Source organism: Sarcophilus harrisii, chromosome 5, assembly GCF_902635505.1.
Source record: "Sarcophilus harrisii chromosome 5, mSarHar1.11, whole genome shotgun sequence".
In the NCBI taxonomy this organism is placed as follows: Eukaryota; Metazoa; Chordata; class Mammalia; order Dasyuromorphia; family Dasyuridae; genus Sarcophilus; species Sarcophilus harrisii.
The window spans coordinates 66,322,238-66,345,030 of record NC_045430.1 but is presented as its reverse complement, the minus strand read 5'-3'; the positions used below and the strand labels follow the sequence as shown (position 1 = coordinate 66,345,030).

Sequence of the window (22,793 nt, the reverse complement as noted above, 5' to 3'; positions counted from 1 at the left end):
GAAGGAGAAATAAACGTTTGCATTTTACCAGCTGGCTGTGATTTTGGATTAATTATTGATTGCAACTGATACTAAGGTGCCCTTCCAAGGAAAACCCACCACATTTTGGCATATGAACAGGGACCGCTCCAGAGAAAAACGACAACAATAAGGATGTCCTTTTTTACTAGCAAAGAGGAAAGACTCTGTGCTTTAAGCACACTGGAAATTACAGCCATAATGGAGCAGGGACCCAACTCACAATTCCAGGGTAGAATAGAATGTTGAGGTTTCTCAAATACACTTCTTTCAAGAACTGAAAACTTACAGGTCACTAGTAGGATCTCTGAAAACAGTTGCACAAAACTGCTGACACTTGGGACAATGTGTCTTCCACCCTGGAAAGAGAGTCTAATTTAACAAAGAGTTAAAGGCCAGGTAATAAGCTGGGAAAATGAACAAACAGAAAAAAATTTTGACCATATAAAGACATTGTGGTGACAAGAAAGATCAAAACACACTGAGAAGATAACAAAATCAAAACTCCTACATACAAAGCTTCCAAGAAAAATAACAATTGGTCTCAAGCCATGGAAGACCTCAACAGGGATTTTGAAAATCAAGGAGGAGAAATAGAGAAAAAATGAAAGAGAAATTAAGAGTCGTGCAAAAAGAAATACAAAAAGCTAATGAGGAGAAGAATAGTTTCAAAAGCAAAACTGGCTGAATGGGAAAGGAGGTACAAAAAGCTCACTGAGGAAAACAATTCCTTGAAAATTATAATTAAGCTAATGAAAGCTAAAGACTTTATGAGAAATCAAGAAACAATAAACAAGACCAAAAGAATGACAAATAGAAAACACTGTGAAACTCTCAAATCTGACCTGGAAAATAGATCTAGGAAAGATAACAAAAAACTATTGGTGTATCTGAAAACCATGATTAAAAAAAAAAGCCTGCACATCATCTTCAAGAAATTAGGAAGAAAAACTGTTCTAATATTTCAAAACTGGGGGGGGGGGAGGGGTAAAATGGAAATTGAAAGAATCCATTGGTCATCCTCTGAAAGAGATCCCAAAACAAAAACTCCCAGGAATATTCTAGTCAAATTCTGGAACTCTTAGGTGAAGGAGAAAATATTGCAAGCATCCAGAAAGAAACAATTCAAATATAGTGGAGCCACAAACAGGATAATACAAGATTTTGTAACTTCTGTATTAAAAAATTTAAGGATTTGGAATATGATTTTCCAGAGAAAAAAAAGAAGCTAGGGTCACAACCAACGATTCACCTACCCAGAAAAACCAATGGAAATATATAACTTCACCTGTGCCTTCTCAGTGGGGAAAGAAGGGAGAGAATCTGAAACTCAAAGTTTAAAAAATAAATGTTAAAAATTGTTTTACATGTAACTGGGGAAAATAAAATATTAAATAAAAAAATTTTAAAACAGAATTAATCAATATATTATTTACATGAAATTTGAATGATTTAAAAGATAAAAATTCTTAAAAAGCAAAAATAAAGGGTTGAAATAAAATCCATTATGCTTTAGCTAAACTCAGAATGACCGAATAGGTGATCATGATCTTGGACAAGGCAATAGGAAAATGGAGTTAATTACAAAAATAAACAGAGAAACTAAATTTTGTTGAAAGACAATAAATTAATATCATTGCTAAACATATATGCATTAAATGTTAAAACATCTAAATATTTAATGGAAAGGTTTAATAAGAAATATATAATAAACTGTAATAGTGGAGGACCTCAGTGTATTCCTTTGAAACCTAGAGAAAAATAACAAAAAAAGAAAGAAAGAATTTAAGTACTTGAAGAAAATCTGACAGACTTTTGGTAATTCCTGGATGGAAACATAAAGTGCTCATATTTTCTTAGCTATCCACTGAACCTTTACAAAAATTGACCCTCCCAAACCTAATGGTGAAAAGCAGAAACATTACACTATATTGCTCATTAAAGAAAGGGTTGTGGTTTAATTGAATTCTAAATGATTGGTGTGAATCAAGAAACAAATCATAGAAAAACTCAATAGTTTCACTAAGGATAATAACAATGAAAAAAAAACCATATTAAAATTTTTGGGATAAAGGCAAAGTAGTCCTTAGGGGGAAATGTATATTTCCAAACATTTTGATAAAAATGAGGATGGGGGTGGGAAGAGTGAATAAATGAACAAAATGAAAAAATACTAGAAAGCAAAAAGAATAACATTTTAACAGATTTACAAAATTGAAAGCAAAACATAATTAAATAGTTTCTATATTAGAAGCTGTTTTAAAGAAATAGAATCAATAAAGCATTAACTAATTTGTTTTTAAATGGAAAGATGAAAACCATGGTTCTTAATATCAAAAATAAATTATTTGATACAAATGAAGAAATAAAGGAAATTATTAGAATAAAACATAAGAGTATTTAGGAAGATATAAAATATCAGAATAACAAGACAGGAAACAAAGGATTTAAAAAATCTAATTTCAGGAATAGAAATTGAAAAAGTAAATAAATACTCCAAGAAAAACCTCTAAGACCAGATATAGTTGTAAGCAAATTCTATCAAACATTCAAAGAACAATTAATTCCAACATTATATAATCTTCTTAAAAAAAAGACTTCCTGTCTTTTAAAACATAAATGAGGAGTCAAGCTAAAGTCCCTTTTGATTTAAATATGAGAATTGTTAACTAGAACAGGGAGAATTAAAATGAAGAAAATTATGGAAAACTAAAAGAAATGATATAAAAATTTCAAATAAAATACTAGCAAGAAAACTTCAATAATATATCACAAAAAAATACATGTTGTAACTAGGTTGGATTTATACAAGAAATTCAATGTGAATCCATTATTACTAAACTATCAGCATAATAGACCACATTAATAACAAGAAAAAAGTCACATAATTATATTAATAAATGAAGGCTTTTGATCAAATTCAGCACACACTCTTATTAAAAACACTAGAAAACACAAGGCTTTCCATAATATGATGAGAAAAACTAAGGACAAACATGTCTAATACTATCAGGGATAAAGTAGGGATTATCACCATAATTATTTGGTAAGATTAGAAATGCTAACAAGAGTATAAGAAAAAGAAATTGAGAGAATAAGCATTGGCAAAGAGGAAACAAAAATGATTGTTTTTTTGCAGATTATATGATGATTTACTTTCAGAACACTCGAAATGCACTTAAAATTAATTGTAACAATTAACTTCAGCAAAGTTGCAAGACATTAAAAAAAATAACACCCATACAAATCACCCACATTTCTACATATTACTAAAATACCCCTCTAGGAAAAGAAAGAGAAATTCCACTTAAAATAATTTCAGATAATATAAAATACTTAGGCTTCTACCTAACAAGACATATGAACACTGAACACAATTATAAAACATCTTCTATACAAATAAAGACAGATCTAAATAATTAGAGAAATATTAATTGCTCTTGGGAAGACTGAACCAATATAATAAAAATGAAAATACAACCTGAATTAGTTTATTTATTTAGTGTCATTCCAACCCAGCTACACAAATGTTGCGCTAGAGAGTTGGGAGAAAGTAATAAAATTCATCTAGAAAAACAAAAATGAGATCAAGTCTCAAGGGAAATAATGGGGAAAGGGAGGAGTGGAAAAGAGGACTAGCGATATCAAATCTCAAAAAATACTACAAAGCCACAATCATCAAATTATAGTAACTTAGTATTTGATAATGCTAGAGACAAGTAGGTAACATAGTGGCCAGAACATAGAATCAGAAAGATCTGAGTTCAAACCTAGGCTTAGACACATAACAGCTGTGTGACTCTAGGGAATCCATTTAACCCTTATTTGGGTCAATTTTTCATTTGTAAAGTGGGAGCACATGAAAAAAGAAATGACAAACTCCTCCAATTTCTTTGCCTGATTGGACCATAAGTGAATGACCAAACAACAACAAAAATACTTGATAATCCAAGACTCCTGGTACTGGGATAAAAACAAAAGTTGATAGAAAAACTGGAATGTGGTTTGACAGAGACCATGTATAGACTAATGTCTTACACTATAAATGAAGACATAATAATGTCTTACACTCCAAAAGGCTAGATAATTTATATATAAAGAGTAATATCATAAACAAATCAAAGGAGCAAGAAAATATTATAGAAAATTCAGATCTATGGTTAAGGAACTCTTGTTCATAACCAAACAAAGGCTTGGGAAAATCAAAGAAAATAAAATGCACAAGTGGAGGCAAGATGGTGGAGAAAAAAAAGGGACTCAAAAGAGCTCTCTCCAAAACCCTGCCAAACTCCTTTAATTAATGTCCCAAAACAAGTCGAGTGGCAGAAACCAAAAAAGGATGGCATGAAACAATTTTCCAATCCAAGACAACTTACAAGGTTGGGAGGAAAGGTCTTTTGCACCAGGGTGAGAGTAAAGCACAATTCAGAGTAGGCCATACTGGTGCAAAGCAGGCCCCATCAAACCAGGAGCAGACTGTGGGGGCAACTGAATCAGTGGCAACAATGGCAGTTTCCAGACCTTTCAGTAGCAAGATAATAAGAGGATAGAACAACAAATCAGAAGGTCTATTTGTTGGCACAGGGAGTAGGATTCTGTTACACTGTCCATCCTTGCATCTGGGTCATAGTCCTGTGTCTTAGCCCCAAGGCCAGAAGGATCACAACACCCAGAGCTTGCAGTCTCAGCAGAGTAAAAACTCTGATTACAATTCCAGAGTGGAAAAGAGCACTTCTGGTGGCTGATAGACCAGTACACAGTACAAGGGAGTAATAAACATCTCTCCCTATTATTCTTCAATAACATATCACAAAAAATACATGTTGTGACTAGGTTGGATTTATACAAGAAATTCAGGGTGGATCCATTACTAAAACTGGAAGAACTGAAAGTTTACACGTTCTCAGAGTTACCTCTGAAAACAGCTGCAGAAAAAACCTGAAGCCTTGGATGAGGTACTCCCTCCACTCCAAAAGCAGAACCCTACTTTGGCATAGAGTTAAAGGTCAAAGAACAGGCTGGAAAATGAGCAATTACAGAAAAAGACCCTGGTTATAGAAAGTTACCATAGTGATAAAGATCAAAACACAAACTCAAAAGACAACAAAGTCAAAACTCTACATTTAAAATCTTAAAGAAAAATATAAATTGAGCCTAAAACAAGGAAAAGCTCTAAACATTTAAAAAAATCAGTGGGAGAAACAGAAAAAAATTGGGAAGAGAAATGAGGGTGATGAAAGAAAACCATGAAAAATACTGAAAATAGTTAAAAACATAATAGACCAAAGGGTAAAAGAGGCACAAAAATCCAATGAATGCCTTAAAAAGAAAATTGTCCAAATGGAAAAAGAAATACTAAAATTTGCTGAAGGGAAAAACTACTTAAAAAGCAGAATTGGCCAAGTGGAAAAAGAAGTATAAAGATTCACTGAAGAAAACTCCTTAAAAAGTGGAACTGGCAAAATGGAAAAGGAAGTATAAAAGCCCACCAAAGAAAATAATTTTTAAAAAATAAAAATTGGGCAAGTGTAAGCTAATGACTTTGTTAGATGTCAAGAAACAAGTAAATAAAATCATAAGAATGAAAGAAGTGGACGAAATTGTAAATTATCTCATTGGAAAAAAAACTGACTTGGAAAATAGATCCAGGAGAGATACTTTAAGAATTATTGAACTATCTGAAAGCCATGATAAAAAAAAAAAAGATCAAGAAATTATCAAGAAAAGTTGCTTCTATATTTTAGAACTACTGGGTAAGATGGAAATTGAAGGACTTTACTGATCACCTCCTTAGAGAGATCACAAAATGAAAATTCCCAAAAATATTCTAGGCAAATTCCAGAGATCCCATGTCAAGGAGCAAATATTGCAAGCAGAAACAAACAATGCAAGTATCTTGGAGCCACAATCAGGATTACACAAAGTTTAGCAGTTTGTACATTAAAGGATCAGAGGACTTGGTGGATAACATTCCAGAGACAAAAGAGTTAGGACTGCAACCAAGAATCATCTGATCAAAAAAAAAACTGAGTATAATCCTTCAGGGAGAATATTAAATGAAAGTGAGAATTTGTAAACATTCTTGATGAAAAGACCAGAACTGAATAAAATATTTGACTTTCAAATACAAGATGGAGAAGAAGCATAAAGAGGAAAGAGAAATCATAAGGGATTCAGTAAGGTAAAACTATTTATATTCCTACATGAGAAAATACTTGTAACTTCTAAAACTTTCTCAAAATTAGGGCAGTTAGGAGGAGTCTACATTAATAGAAGACACAGGTATGAGTTAAATATGATGGGATAATTATCTAAAAAATAAAATTAATCAGTAAGAAAGAAGATGCCCTGGGAGAAGGGGAAAGGGAGAAGTAGAATTATCTGACATAAAAGAGGCATTAAAATGTTTTAACAGTGAAAGGAAATATGGGGGAAATGGTAAGGATCAGGGAGAGCATAAACCTTACTCATATCAGAATTGGCTCAAAGTAGGAATAACATACAAACTCAGTTGGACATAGAAATCTATCTTACCTTATAGGAAATTAGGAAGGAAAAGGAAGAAGAATAGGGGTAGGATTGGTAGAATGGAGGGCAGATTGGGAAGGATAAAAGTCAGAAGCAAAACACTTATTGAGAATGGACAAGGTAAAAAATGGAATAGAATAAATAAAGGGGGGAGGAAGGATGGAGGGAAATACATAGTAATCATTACTGCGAAAAATATTTTTATAGCAAGTTTTTATGATAAAGACCTTTTTTATCAAATATATAGAAAACTGAGCCAAATTTATAGAAATAAGACCCATTTCTCAACTAATAAATGGTCAAAGGATTTGAACAGGCAGTTTTCAGAAGAAATCAGAGCTATCCATAGTTATATGAAAAAATCCTCTAAATCACAATTATTTAGGAAAAAGCAAATCAAGACAACTTTGAGGTACCACCATGTACTTATCAGAATGCCTAACATGACAGAAAAGAACAGTGATAAATGTCAGAGGAGATATGAGAAAATCAAAATACAAATACACTGTTGGTGAAGATGTATGTCGATACAAACATTCAGAGAGCAATTTGGAACTACGTCCCAAAGGGCTATAAAACCGTGCATACCCTTTGACCCAGCAATACCATTATCAAATCTATATCCCAAAGGGATAAAAAAACAAAAAAAATATAAAAAATTTGTAGCAGCTTTTTAGTGATGTCAAAAAATTGGAAATTTAGGAGAGGCCCATCAATTGAGGAACTGCTGAACATATATATGTTGTATATGATATGATGAAATTCTATTGAGTTATAAGAAATGATGAGCATAATGCTTTCAGAGAAACCTGGAAAGGCTTACATGAACTGATGCAAAGTGAAAGGAGCAGAACAAGGAAAACATTGTACCTAGTAACAGCAATATTGTATGATGATATATTGTGAACAACAGCAATCCTCAGCAATTATCCTCAATAATCTAAGGCAATTCTGAAGGACTTATGATGAAAGGTACTGTTCATCTCCAGAGAAAGAACTGGTAGAACCTGAATGTAGAATGAAAATACCTTTTCTTTACATTCTTTATTCGGGGGTTTTAAGAAATTTATCTGTGTTTTCTTTCACAGCATGACATATAGAAATGTGTTTTTCATGATTACATATGTATTACATACACATAACATATGTATAATATGGAGAAAAGGGAGGAAGAGAGAGAATTTCAAACTCAAAAAAAGAAAAAATAAAATTAAAATCTTTTTTACATGTAATTGGGGAAAATAAAATTAATAAAATTTTTGAAAAGATAAAAGGAACAATTTAATTATATAAAATTAAAATTTTGGACAAACAAAATCAATGAGATTTAAATTAAGAGGGAAGCAAGTAAACTGGGGAAAGCTTTGCAGTAGGTGTCCTTATAAGGAATTCATTTTCAAGTTTGCAAGAATAGGAATTATTCTCAAGTTAATATATGATCAAGCATATGACTAAGCAGTTTTATAAAGGAAATATTCAATCTAACAAGAGGCATATACAAAAAAAAATATACCAAACCACTAATAATTAGAGGAAATGTAAATCAAATCAACTTTTGGTTTCCCTAATGGGGATTGGCAACATTGACTAAAAAACGGCACATTTCAAATGCTGGAGAGCCTGTGGATAAACAGGCATATTAATGTACTACTGGTAGACTTTGTGAATTGACTCAAGTTATTTTGGGAAATAATGTGGATCTATAATCAAAAAGTTATTAAACTACACACTTGTATGTCAACATATCAGAGATCAAAAAAGGAAACATATATAACAATTCAGCAACTATTTGGGGGTAACAAAAAATTAGAATCTAAGGTGATATCCATCAAGTGACAAGTGTATAAAAAATTATGGGATATTTTCAGAAAAATCTGAGATTTGTATGAAATGATACAGTGATATGAGTAGAACTAGAAGAATAATAAAGAAACATTGTAAAGATAAACAACTTTGAAATATTTAAGAACTTTGATCCACAAAATGACCTACCATGATTCCAGATGAAACATTCAATTTATCTCCTATTTGAACATGATCAATGTGAGAATTTGTTTTACTCAACTATGTTGTTAAGTGTTTTGTTTTTTTTCCAATGGTTGGAAGGAGATAGAAGGCAGAAAAAAATAAATTTTAGTTATTTGAAAAAAATAAAATTATATTTTAAAAGAAACTAAGAGACATAGTAGAGGGAGTAAAGCATTATAAACATGGGTGACAACTAAAGGACACAGAGACAGGAGATGAGGGATCTGTTAGCAGAATTACATATAGACCCAGGTGGCTAGATCATAAGAGTTCTTGGGGAAGATAGTATAGATAGGCTGAAAGGTAGGAACAGTCCAGATTAAGAAGAACTTTAGATGCCAAATAAAGGATTTTACATTTGATCCTGAAGATAATGAAATACACTCAAGAAAGTACCTTGAAGGGGGGGGAGGGAGCACAGCAATAAAATGGTCCAGACCCACATTTAAGGGAAAAAAAATACTTTAGCAGCTGACTGGAAGATTGACTGAAGTGGGGAGAGATTTGAGGCAGAGAAACCTTTAGAAGGCTTTTGCACTTGTACCAGAGAGACAAGATAAGAATATGAATTAGGAGTTTGGTTGTTTCTGTAGAAAAGAAGAGAGGCATCTGAGAAGAGCTGTGAAGGTAAAAATAACAAGATCTGTTTTCCTGTGAATTAGATATGGGGATGAGAGTGAGGAGTCAAGATGACCTGAGTTTGCGCCTGGGTGACTGAGGGGATGATGGTGCCCTCCAAAGTAAAATGAAAGTTCAGAAGAGGGAAGAGTACTAGTTGCAGAAAGATGAGTTTTATTTTAGACATGTTGAATATGAGATATCTAAGAAGCAGCTGTGTGTGACTATATGAGTGACTACAGCTTAACAGAGAGACTAAGGCACTGGATATATATATATATATATATATATATATATATATATATATATGTATATATATATATATCATATACACAGAAATTGTTAAGGGACAGGTCAATTCTCTGAGAGCCTCCACATCTGTGGATCACAGAATCTGAAAAAGTTGCAAGGCAGCCTTTGCTGACACAGGTGTTGTGCACTGGGAATGAAATAAATTGGAGGCAGAGGGAAGAGGAGAGAGATCAGACAAGATCAGTCAGAGAGGTCAGAGAACAGCAACTGTCTCTCAGTCTCGTTGTATCATCCTCTCACAAGAGGAGATCCATTTTGGGTTGGATCTCCAGCAGCCACTGAGAGAGGGCTCTCATGTATTCCAAAAGCTCCCGTGAATTCCACTAGAAATGATCATTGAACATATGGGAGCCAAGAAGAACTCCACCTGAGATTGTTTATATCACAAGATGAAGGGGTGCCAGGACAGAAACTTTGGAGAAATTTAGTGAGTATTGCATGGGTGAAAAAAAAAGCAATGTCATAAAAATCTAAAGAAGAGAGATTATTCCAGGAGGAAGAGCAGTACCATGAGTAATCAGGCTAAAGAAAAGGCTATTAGATATGGACATTAAGACATGACTGATAACTCGAAAGAAGACATTTTCAGTTGTGAAGATTAGAAGTCAGATTGCAGAGGGTCTAAACTAGAGAGAGAAAAGGAATGGAGCTCTGAACCAATTATAAGCAGCTTTCTCAAGAACTTTAACCATAAAAGGAAGGACAAATATGGGAGGATAGTTATTGTAATTACACTAGGTGAGGGTTTTAGGGATGAAAAAAATAAGGCATATTTGTGGGCAGTAGTGTAGAATTCAATATATATGAAAGTACTGAAAGTAAGGGAGAGGAAAAATGATAGTGAGAATGAGTTGCTAGAAAAATCAGGAAGAGATGGGATCACCGGCAGAGACAGAAGCATTTCTTTGTTAAGCAGAGGATCACTTCTTAATCTGAGAGGAAATAGCAGGGAGAGATATTTTAGTAATGAACAATGAGGAAGAGTAGGCATAATATAGTAGAGAGCACAGATTTTCAAGGTTGAATCTGATATGCATGTTTCTTCTTTAAACTAGCAAAAACAGACATAAAAATATTTGCATTTTTCTATGTCTTTAATTCACTTAGGCACAAGTTAAAAGAATAATACAGGATCTTTTCTTACCTAAATGCTTCATGAGACAGAGAGGAAAAACAATAATAGTAGTAACTAATATAACAAGGATCCGATCATCCACATACCATGCTCTGTAAGATATTTTAAATATCAAAAAATATACACACATTTTGTTAGAAGTTTATTTCACTCAAATAACAATTTCATAGCATATTTCCTTTTCCATGACTTCAGACTTTTATATAATTTTGCTTTGCTAATAGTCTTTTTTTCCCTCACTGTTTGAAATATAGCATTCATTTTGAATTATTGAAATGACTTCAAAATTGAATGCACACATCAAATTCATTCAGATTATAAGACATACTATCAATAATTGAAAGAAATTGCTTTTGGTGAGTTTGGTTTGATTTTGTAAAGCTAATATCAGCAAGTAAACATTTATGAGAGGTAGTTATTTATTTCCTGCTTTCCTATATTTAACATGTTACTATAAGAATAAGAGGTTTGGGACTAAAGGTTTCTGTAATTTTTTGCTTGAAAGAAAATAGGAAAAAAACAGCTATAAAAGAGAATTGCAAAAGAAAATGGAATCAAAGTGACATGTAGGTCAGATGTGTCCAAGACTACTTTTATCTTTTTTTTAAGAAGGTCCAGATCATATAAAATACCCATTCCTAGCATGCAGTGTCTTTTCTTCAACAATGTTTTGACTTTTATTTTTGCAAGTCTGTTGAAAATACTACAATAAATTTCAAGTAAACTAGTTGTAGGTTTCAGTAAAATTCCAACAGCATTCCTGTATTGATGTTCATCTACCAAACTTTTAAAATTTTGTACCTAATCATCTCTCTTTTTTTCCCCTTTATTTTTCTCATATCAAATCAATCTACTAAAAGTTCAGTAAACTAGAATTTTATTTAAAAATTCTAATTAGTTAACATATAAATTTTAAATTAGAATAGGAAAAAATATCCTTTTAACTTACGTAAATGTTTCTTCCTTTCCCATAAGAACTTTCATTACACAGGGTAGTTCATTTTTTATTATTAAAAGGTAAGTCAGAATACCTAAGGAGGGAAATAAGAACATTTTTTAAAAGAAAGGAGACATTGTAGTTTATCTTGAAAACCATACAAAAAGTTACAAAGTCTTGTTCTCAAGTTTATGTATTAAGATACAAAAAGCATTTTAGATACTCTGGCAATTTTGTTAGCTATAAGGAAAAGATGAAACTAAAATATACTATATATCACAAATAATTTTAGCTGAAAGTAAAGGTCATGTTCTAATTTTCTCACATTAAATTGATGAGGCCATAAAATATTTGTAATCATTCCACTTAAAAATGTGTACAGAGACATGCCTGTTAGGGCAGGGAGATAAGGGGTGAAGATTGTATTGCATTTACCTCCCAAGGTCTGGAGAAAGGTGGTTCCAAATACTGTATACTTTCCTTTGAAGCCAAAGGTTTTCTCACCTATTTTTTCATAATTCAAACATCCTGTATGAATTTAAGGAAAAATAAAAAATGACAAGAGTCATAAAATCAAAACACCCAAGATCCAGAATACTTCAGTTTTATTAGTCCTGTCCTGTCAAAATCAGTGTTCTGGGTTGTTTTAAGGATGAAGAAGCATTGTTTCAAAATATCCTTATTAAAAATAAATTTAAGTGTCAAGAATGATCATCTTTTCTCTTTTTTGATTGCAAAAATATATAAAGTGATCTAATAGATCATATAGCTTATTTTTAATTTTTTCAAATAAGCAGAGTTCTATTTTGGACATTCTTAGACCTAGTCTACCTAGTAATAATAAAATAGGAAAACTGATGCAATATACTGATGACCCTCTTTTTTCTGGTCACTTTCTCTCCATCCCAAAAGTATCTTGCTTTAAATAGCTCAAATAATCAAGCTCAGAATTTGTTTTTCCCTTGACTGAAGTAATTGAAGTTGTATAGAATTGGGTTTCATGTGTCTTTCTCTTAATTTCATTCTGTCAAGCACCATGCTTAATAAATAAAAGAATTTGCTTGGAGTGCTCATAGAAGTCATGACACTAGGAATCAGATAATTTTGATAATGATCTCAGTTTTAAAATAGCCATCAAAAAACTGAGGAAGACAAAATAAAAGTAGAATAATCTCCAACTGAGAAAAATAAGCCTAATTGAAAGTTCCCTTTAAATAATATTTCTCACTTTATGAACTGAAATAATGCAATTGATAATGCATTTTGCCTTAGCTCCAAATGAGCACCAAAGGAGTTTCTTGACTGTTATCCCAATTGCTGTTTCTACATAATTAAATTGCTTAAAGGGCAAAAAGAAATTTGGCTAACAATATCATCATGAAAATCTTTCTCTTCTGACCTTCTTCCACTTACCTAAATTGCATTTTGTCTCAACTTACCTGTTGCCTCTGAACATACCAACATAAGATGGATTGAATAACTAGTCAGAAGTGACACTAAAATAAAAAGGAACCTAAAACAAAGAGAAAAAATATAATTAGTTAAAAAAATGGCTTTGGAATTGGACTTTTAGATAGGCAAAAGTTTAGTTAAATGGACAGAATCAATCTGCTAAGAAATGCAAAGTTTATAGTCCATTATTCATCTCCTCTTTTAAAAATTTACATTAAAAATGTTTTTTTTTAAATATGTATTTAAAATGTTTTTAAATGATTCTGCTAATCAGAACCCACAGAACTATAAAAACTTTGGTCAGTTCAAAGTCTGAATTCTTTCCTTGATTTATACAGATAATTCTTTTTAAAATTTTTTAAATTTTTAATAGCTTTTATTTACGCGTTATATGTATGGGTAATTTTATAGCATTGACAATTGCCAGACTTTTTGTTCCAATTTTTCCCCTCCTTCCCCCATTCCCTCCCCTAGATGGCAGGATGACCAGTAGATGTTAAATATATTAAAGTATAAATTAGATACACAGTAAGTATACATGACCAAACCATTATTTTGCTGTACAAAAAGAATCAGACTCGGAAATATTGTACAATTAGCCTGTGAAGGAAATCAAAAATGCAGGCAGGCAAGAATATAGGGATTGGGAATTCAATGTAATGGTTCTTAGTCATCTCCCAGAGTTCTTTTGCTGGGCGTAGCTGGTTCAGTTCATTACTGCTCCATTGGAACAGATTTGGTTCATATCATTGCTGAAAATGGCCAGGTCCATCAGAATTGATCATCATATAGTATTGTTGTTGAAGTATATAATGATCTCCTGGCCCTGCTTGTTTCACTCAGCATCAGTTTGTGTAAGTCTCTCCAGGCCTTTCTGAAACCAAATCCTGTTGGTCATTTCTTACAGAACAATAATATTCCATAATATTCATATACCACAATTTATTCAGCCATTCTCCAATTGATGGACATCTACTCAGTTTCCAGTTTCTGGCCACTACAAAGAGAGCTGCCACAAACATTGGTGCACATACAGATCCCTTTCCCTTCTTTATAATCTCTTTGGGATATAAGCCCAGTGGTAACACTGCTGGATCAAAGGGTATGCACAGTTTGATAACTTTTTGAGCATAGTTCCAAATTGTTCTCCAGAATGATTGGATGTATTCACAGTTCCACCAACAATGTATTAGTGTCTCTGTTTTCCCACATCCCCTCCAACATTCTGCATTATCTTTCCCTGTCATTCTAGCCAGTCTGACAGGTGTGTAGTGGTATTTCAGTGTTGTCTTAATTTGCATTTCTCTGATTAATAATGACTTGGAGCATTTTTTCATATGGCTAGTTTCAATTTCTCCACCTGAGAATTGTCTGTTCATATCCTTTGACCATTTATCAATTGAAGAATGGTTTGATTTCTTATAAAGTCAATTCTCTGTATATTTTGGAAATGAGTCCTTTATCAGAACCTTTGACTGTAAAAATATTTTCCCAGTTTATTGCTTCTGTTCTAATCTTGTCTGCATTAGTTTTGTTTGTACAAAAACTTTTCAGTTTGATATAATCAAATTTTCTAGTTTGTGATCAGTAATTATCTCTAGTTCTTCTTTGGTCATAAATTCCTTCCTCTTCCACAGGTCTGAGAGGTAAACTATCCTTATACAGATAATTCTTAAACAACATTATGAAAAAAAGATTTTATGTTTTAAATATGGATTTATGTTTCATATTTTAAACAGGATATGGGAGCAAGGGGGAATGAGGACTCTTAAAACCAGTGATGTATCATGTCAGTGGGGCAAAACAACCTCAACCCTACTCCTCTGAGTCTTAGTTTCCCTATTTTGTAAGTTGAAGGGCTTAAACTTGATCACTTAACATTTGTTTCTTCTAATTATAAGATTTTATAATTAATTTTTGAGTATGTATACTGGAAGCACAGAGAAGTTTGTTGCTTTTAAACCTCTGGTTTCTTTGTACTAATGATTCATTAGCCATTTCACGAACGTTAGAATCTTAATATTCATGTAAAATAAAAGGGATAATCTGGACAGTTACATTAGTGTTTTTGTAGTATTTTACATTAATGTTTTTCATTACCCTCTTTTGTATGATTTTATTCAATTAGCTTTTGTATCTCCTTTTTCAATTTGATTAATTCTACTTTTCAAGGTGTTGTTTTCTTCAGTGGGTGTTTTTTTGTTTGTTTGTTTTTGCATTTGACCTATTCTTTTTTTAAAGAATTGATTTCTTTAGTGGATTTTTTTATTTGGCCAGTTATACTATTTAGGAAACTGTTTTCTTCAGTCAATTTTTCCTTCCTTTTTCAAGCTGATTATTCTCTCTCATGCATACTACTCATTTCTTTTCTTATTTTTTTTATCCTACCTCTCTTATTTGCATTTTAAAGTCTTTCATGAGCACTTCCAAGTAGTCTCTTTGAACTTGGGATCAAGGCATATTACTTTTTGAGATTTCCTCTGTGGGCATTTTGTCCTCATCTGAGTTGGTGCTTTGATCTTCCCTGTTTCTATGGTTAAGGTTCTTTTCTACTTCTTATTCATTTAGTTTCCTTTTCTTTTTTTATTTCCTCTTTGTACCTTTTATGATATAGCTTTGCTCCTGGGCTACAGTGGATGCTGTCCCAAGCTTTCTGTACACCTCTGAGCCTTGACTTTGATCTCAGGGGTCCCTTAGGTTTGGTGTCGCAGTCACAGCAGAGGGTAATGTTCTTTCCAGGAAACAGTCTAGTTTCCCAGAATTTGCCTTCTGAGCTAGGGCTAGAAGCCACCCCACTCGTCTGTTCTGCTACTGAGCCAGAACCAACAGTTTCAGTTGCTGATCTTCTGTGATTAATATCCTTTCATTGACTTTCCAAGAGTCTGTCTAAACTGGGCTGAACACCCTTTTCACCCCAGTGAAACTAACCTTTCTTGAAGTTTTTCCCGTTTATCTTGAGCTGGAGAGTGTTTCCATTCCATCAGACTCTATTCAGAGATTTGGTTTCATGTGGTTTTAGAGGGAAACTGGGAGAGCTCAATCAATTTGCTGGCTTCATTCTTCCATCTTGGTCAATAACAAAGTTCTCATTACCCTCTTTTGAAGAAAAGATTATTTACTTGAAATACTTAGCAATCAAGTCAAAGCTGAGATAAAAAATATATTGATTTTCTATTTTTGGTTTTTTAAAATAGAAAGCTTAGGAAAATCTACTTATTCATAAGAGAGTTAAAAAAAAAAAACTTTGACAAATTATTGCTTCAGATTCCATTCACTTAATGAAAACAAATGTTCAAAGCACAACATATCACTGTCTCCAATTTTGTTTTAAGAATTCCAAGGATGAAGCCAACTGAGCAGTGAAGCCAGGAAGCTACTGAAACTCTCCCAGTTTTCCTCAAAAACCATGTGAAACTGAGCCTCTGAACAGAGTCTGATGGAATGGAACCACTCTCCAGCTCAAGACAGATTGGAAGGACTTTAAAAAAGGTCAGTCTTAACTGGGATGAAAGGGATGTTCAGCCCAGCTCAGTCAGTGTCCTGGAAAGTCAGTGAGAGGGTCTTAATCACAGCAGATAAGCAACTGAGACACTTAGTTCCGGATCACTTGCAAAGCAGACCAGTAGGGCAGTCTCCAGTCCCACATCAGAAGGCAAATTCTGGGAAGCCAGGTGGTTTCTTGGAAAGAGCAGATAGGGCTACCCTCTGTGATGAGTCAGATACCAAACACAAGGGGCCCTATGCTTAAAGCTAAGGCTCAGAGTGGTACAGAAAGCTTGTGATGACACCTTCTGTACCCCAGGAGCAGAGATTGACTTCAGAAGTCACAAAATAGGAAGAAAGAAAGAAAATGAGCAAGAAACAGAAAAGAAAGCTATTATGATGACAAGGAAGATAAAAACTACCAATTCAGACAAAGGACAAAATGTCCACAGATGAAATCTCAAAGAGTGATATGAATTGGTTTCAAGAGCAAAGAGATCTTGGAAATGTTCATAAAAGACTTTAAAAGGATAATAAGAGAAGTAGATGAAAAAAATGAGAAAAGAAATGAGGACTATGCAAGAGATTGTCAACAGCTTGGAAAGGGAAGGAAAAAAAATCCAGGGAAGAAATCAATTCCTAAACACAATTAGCCAAATGCAAAATAAAATAAAATAAAATAAAATCCACTAAAGAAAATCATTAAAAAACAGACAAAATTTTTAAAAATCCACCAAAGAAATCAACTCCAATTTTGTTTTAAGTAACTAAAAATATCTTTATTATTTTAATAAAATATTTAGAATTTAACATATTTGCTGAAAATGCTCACCTTCTTCCTTAGCTTTGACTTCTAGAGCAATAAGGGACAGGGCTTTCCAGCTCCAATGACACTATTCAGGTTGCCAAAATATGTTTGTTATATTATAACAAACTTAACCCAGAATTTGCCTTCTGAGCTGGGACTGGAAGCTGTCCCACTGGCCTGCCCTGCTACTAAGCTAGGACTGAGGTTCTCAGTTGTTCATCTGCTATATTTAAGATCATCTCACTGACTTTCCCAGACACCATCTGAGCAAAAGGAACCTTTGCTGTCTGTTTCTCCCCAGTTTCATTGCTTTTCCAGTTGTTTCCTCCAGAAATCTCATTTGAGTTTTAGAATTATGAAAGTATTTATAGGCAGGAAAGAAGCAATCAGGATTAAGAGAAGAACAGTTTGGCCTTTATTCCTGCTTCCTGTACATTATCAGGCCCATTCCTGCTAGACATAGGACACCTTCTTTTCTTGGTGAGCAACTAAAGATCTCAATTCAGACCTTGTGCTGTAAGATTCTATGACTTTATTCCTGGTGTCCTCAAACAAAATCTATATCTTTATTCTTATCTTGGGGGAAAAAAGATTAATTCTGATTTTTCCTTAGGTTTCCTTATTCTGAGGTTCTTTGTTGGAAAAGCTCTGGGAGAGATCTGGGCTATAGTGTTATCTCCATTGCTTTAAAAAAATATCTTGCCTTCATGCCTAGTTGGAATTTGCTAACATTTGCCATTCTCTCCTATTGTCATAGATGTAGGTCACTTTTCTTCATGGTAAAACTAGCAACCTTCACATTTTAAGAATAAAGCTTTCTTCTAAGAGAAAAGATCCAAGAACATTCATTTTCATCAACTAACATTTCAAACTAATTTTCATTAGTTTATTCAGTCTCAAGCTCTCTTTGTCCCTTTGAGGGACAATATCTAGTTTCAAAAAAAAACTGTCACACTTTGAGACTGTATGACAGTTTTTGTTTTTTTTGAAACTAGATATTACTCAAATTACTGCCATTACTAAAGGAAAGACTGGACTCCCCAAATCAGTCATTTGTGGCTCAAAATCAGCTTAGAAATAGATCTCCAGTTGAGTGCCCTTGGGATCTATTTGGATCCACTATATTTGTTATTTTATTAATTCCTAAAGCCCCAAATTGTATTTATATCAGATTTTTTTGTCTGGACATGTGATTTTGTTGAGGAGGGGAATTCAGTGTGGAAATTTGCTATATTAATGAAGATGTGATTCTTAAGCTATAATTTATAGGCTTAGAAATTTGCCTGAGGTTCTCAGAGGTTTGAGTTATTTGTTTGAACCTCACAATTCTAGTGTTGGAGTCAAGATTTTAATCTAGTTTTTTCTAAAACTAACTTAGGTTCTTTATAATGTCACACTGCCTCTAAAATAATATGTAATAGGGATAAATATGAAAATGTCTTGCCCCTTGGTTCAGAAAAAATCAACTTCAAAAGCACAAGAAGTAAGCAGCACAATTAGACATTATTATTGTTATATTTGCTGAGGCAATTGGGGTTAAGTGACTTGCCCAGGGTCACACAGATAGGAAGTAAGTGTCTGAGATCAGATTTGAACTCAGGTCCTCCTGACTTCAGGGCTGGTGCTGTATCCACTGCACCACCTAGCTATCCCAATTAGACATTATTCTTAAAAATATGTAGGGATTTTAATGGTCTAATAAATAGTCAATATGAGTTTGATATGGAAAACCAAAAGATTAATGTGATCTTGGTATTAAAAGTAAACTAGCTTACAATAAAAAAGAAGCTGTAGTCCCAATGTAGTTTTTGTGTTCAGTTCTAGGTACCATGTTTTAGGGGGGGGGAAACCCTGACTAGTAATATAAAGAAGGTAATCAGAAGGAATCAAGAAGTCCTGAATTTAAATCTGCCTCAGACACTTAATATTTCCTAGCTGTGTGACTCTAGGCAAGTCATTTAACTCCAATCACCTTGCAAGAAAGAAAGAAAGAAAGAAGGAAAGAAGGAAGGAAAGAAAGAAGGAAAGAAGGAAGGAAGGAAGGAAGGAAAGAAAGAAAGAAAGAAAGAAAGAAAGAAAGAAAGAAAGAAAGAAAGAAAGAAAGAAAGAAAGAAAGAAAGAAAGGGAGTCTGGATGGTAAAGAGCTTCAGGGTCTTGTGAACTGATAGAAGGAAAACTTCCTAACAATTAAATATAGAATTATATATATAGAGAGAGTTGTTTTGGAAGTTTGGGTTGAATTAGATGTTCCTTCCAACTACAAAATTCTGTGATTTTGTGATCTCTTTTGATTACAAAGCATTCATTTAGTAAATCCACCTTTCAAATTCTAAAAATATTTGCTATTCTAATGAAGTCTAGATATTAGTGAATTAGCTATTGTAGTGAAGTCTAGAAATTAAAATATTTTGTTTAAACTGTTTAGAGGAAATTTTTTGAAAGAAGCAATTTAATACAATGGATACATTTAGAGGACAGAATGAGAGGACCATAGAAATATAACACATTGATTAAAATTAGTATCTGTTTCCATTTTGGACATGAATATATAAATTTGTTATACAACTAAACAGATGATATTTTTATTGAATATGCTCAGTTGGCCTGCTCAAAAGTGAGAAAAATAATTAGGTAGCAGATAAGTTGTTGTTCTCTATGGCAGCAATATAGGGAGTGTGTATACTTAAAATTGCCCATGCCAGTGACACCCAATGGATCCCCTTCCCCCCCACCCCCAAACAATTTGCTCTGGCAAAAATTTTGGGAATAAAATAGAGAAATAAAAAATGTAATTGGATAAACTATTAAAAGCAACAAACTACACACATAATATTCATGTGTTCTTTGTATATGATCTTTTTCAAATAACTCATTATCCAAAAGAAAAGAAAAGAAATTGGATAACCCATAAATGAGCTCTCAAGACCAAAAGAATTTGGAAATGAATTCAAACATTTGGAAGAATATTTAGTTCCAATATAACACAAGCTTTTTGAAATAATCAAAAGAGATCTTATCTAATGCTTTTTCTGATACAAATTTATACTTGCAAGAGTCAGAATAGAGGGAAAATTATAGACCAATATTTCTAGTGAATATTGATGCTTATTTTTATTTTAATATTATGTTTTAATGCATAAACACTTTAAATTTTTTCTTTCCAAATTATTTCTATGTCCCTATTCCTTTCCCACTCATTGAGAAGGCAAGAAAAACAAAACTCATCACATACATATATATATATATATATATATATATTTATATAGACTTGAAAAATATGTTTCCACATGAGCTATATAAAATTTTTCTGTCTATATATATTATAATTCATTCTACACTCTGAGTCCATTAGTTCTCTTTTTTTCTGTGAAACAGAATGTTTTATCGTGAAATCATGGTTGGTCATTGTGTAAATCAGAGAGAATGAACCATTGGAAATTGATTATTTTTATAATATGTTATTGTTTAAATTATTTTCAAGGTTATGCTTCCTTCATTTTGAATTAGTTCATAGAGATTTCCCAGAATTTTCCAAACCATACCCTTCATTTTTACAGCACATTATTCTATCATATTCAGATACCATGACTTGTTTAGTCATTTTCCAAGTGATGGGTGTCATTCCAGTTTCTGATTTTTGACCACCACAAAAAGATATGCTATATATTTTCCTCTTTGGAAAATATCTTTGGGATATAGATCTATTAAAAGCATTGCTGAGTAAAAGAGTAGGCACAATTTAATAGCTTTTTGGGCATAGTTCCAAATTGCTTTTCCAATGATTAGACCAGTTCACAGTTCCATTAATATTATATTGGTACACTGAATTTCCTAAAATTCCTCCAGTATTTGTCAGTTTCTTTTCTGTCATCTTAGCCAATCTGATAGTAGTACTTCAAAGTTGTTTTAGTTTGCACAATTATCAGTGATTTAAAGGATTTTGAAAAATATGACTATTGAGAGCTTTTATTTCTTCCTTTGAAAACTACCTATTCATATCCTTTGACCATTTATTAATAGAGGAATGGCTCTTTTGTTATTTTACTTAGTTCTATTTATATTTAAGAAGTGAGATCTTTATAAAATTTGCTATTAGTGTTTTGTCCAGTTTCTTGTATTTCTTCTAATTTTTTGTTTGTGAAAAAGTATCTTAATTTTATGTAAATAACTCATTTCACTTCATATGAAATGACCTCATTTAGTCATAAATTCTTCTATTCATAGATATGAAATGCAATTTCTTTAATGTTCCAAAAATTTAAGTTATAATCTTTTAGAGTTTATGTTGATTTACATTGTGAGATATTAGTCTATGCCTGTTTTCAGCTAGATAACTCTTTTAATTTCCCCAGTATTTTACATTGTGAAGTTATACCCCAGTAGTTAATATCTTTTGGTTTGATAAATATTAGGTAAATATACTCATTAGTTTCTAATTGGTTCCACTGATCAAATCCTTAATATCTTACTCAGTTCCAAATTGTTTTGACAATTTTAGTTTTATAGTAAATGTTGATATCTGATATCCCCTCTCTTCTCTTTTCTTTTCATCAATTTCTTTAATATTGACTTTTCTTTCCTCCAGATAACTATTCTAATTCTATAAAGTAATTCTTTGGTATTTTTATTGGTAAGTTAACTAATAAGTAAATTAATTTAGGTAGTATCAGTTTAATTATATTGAGTGAATAATTCTTAAGGTATTTAAATCTTTGAGAAACATTTTGTAATTTTGTTCATTGGTTACTGTGTGTCTCTTGTCAAGTAGACTCTTAAGGTCCAGTTATTTAATTTATTGCTCTATTTTATCTTTTTGTTTTCTAATTCTCTCCCTCCTTTATCACCCTCTCACTCTGCTTGAGAAAACAACCAATTTTTTAAAGTTTAAAACCTCCACTATAGTTTCTTTTCTATGGAGGTGGATGTCATTTTGCATCATAGATCTTTTGGCATTATCTTGTATCATTGTATTGTTGAGCATTATTAATTAACTAAATAATATTTAATTAATAAATTAATAAAATCGATGATTTTAAAATAATAATAAATGTTTTATTATAATAATATATAAATTTAAATAAAATAAATATAATAATAATATAATATAATAATAAATATTTTTTAATAAATAAAGCTAAATTAATAAAAGTTCATTATCATATGATATTGCTATTACTTTGTACAAGCTTCTCTGGTTTTTCTCACTTCACTTTGCATCAGTTGATATATGTCTTCCAAGATTTCTCTGAAAGCCTTCTACTCATCATTTCTTATAGCACAGTAGTACTCTAGCACAATCATATACTGCAACTTGTTTGGGTATTTCCCAAATGATAGGCATCTATTCAAGTTCAAATTCTTTACCATCACAAAAAGAACTACTATAAATATTATGTGTGTGTGTGTGTGTGTGTGTGTGTGTGTGTATCCTTTTTCTTTTATCCCTATGGAGTACAGTACTAGTAATAGTATTA

At 32.3% G+C, this 22,793-nt stretch overlaps 1 protein-coding gene across 1 annotated transcript in view; it reads right to left on the bottom strand.

Moving 5' to 3' along the window:
• LOC100933336 (sodium-coupled neutral amino acid transporter 1) overlaps window positions 1-22,793 on the bottom strand; it is a 73,736-nt gene that overhangs the window by 38,901 nt on the left and 12,042 nt on the right. Inside the window, exons 4-7 of the mRNA XM_003771371.4 lie at window positions 13,016-13,089; window positions 12,012-12,104; window positions 11,589-11,670; window positions 10,649-10,731 (exon numbers count right to left, since the gene is read on the bottom strand). Of these exons, the coding sequence (XP_003771419.1) occupies window positions 10,649-10,731; window positions 11,589-11,670; window positions 12,012-12,104; window positions 13,016-13,089 (332 nt within the window). The remainder of the gene's footprint in view (window positions 1-10,648; window positions 10,732-11,588; window positions 11,671-12,011; window positions 12,105-13,015; window positions 13,090-22,793) is intronic.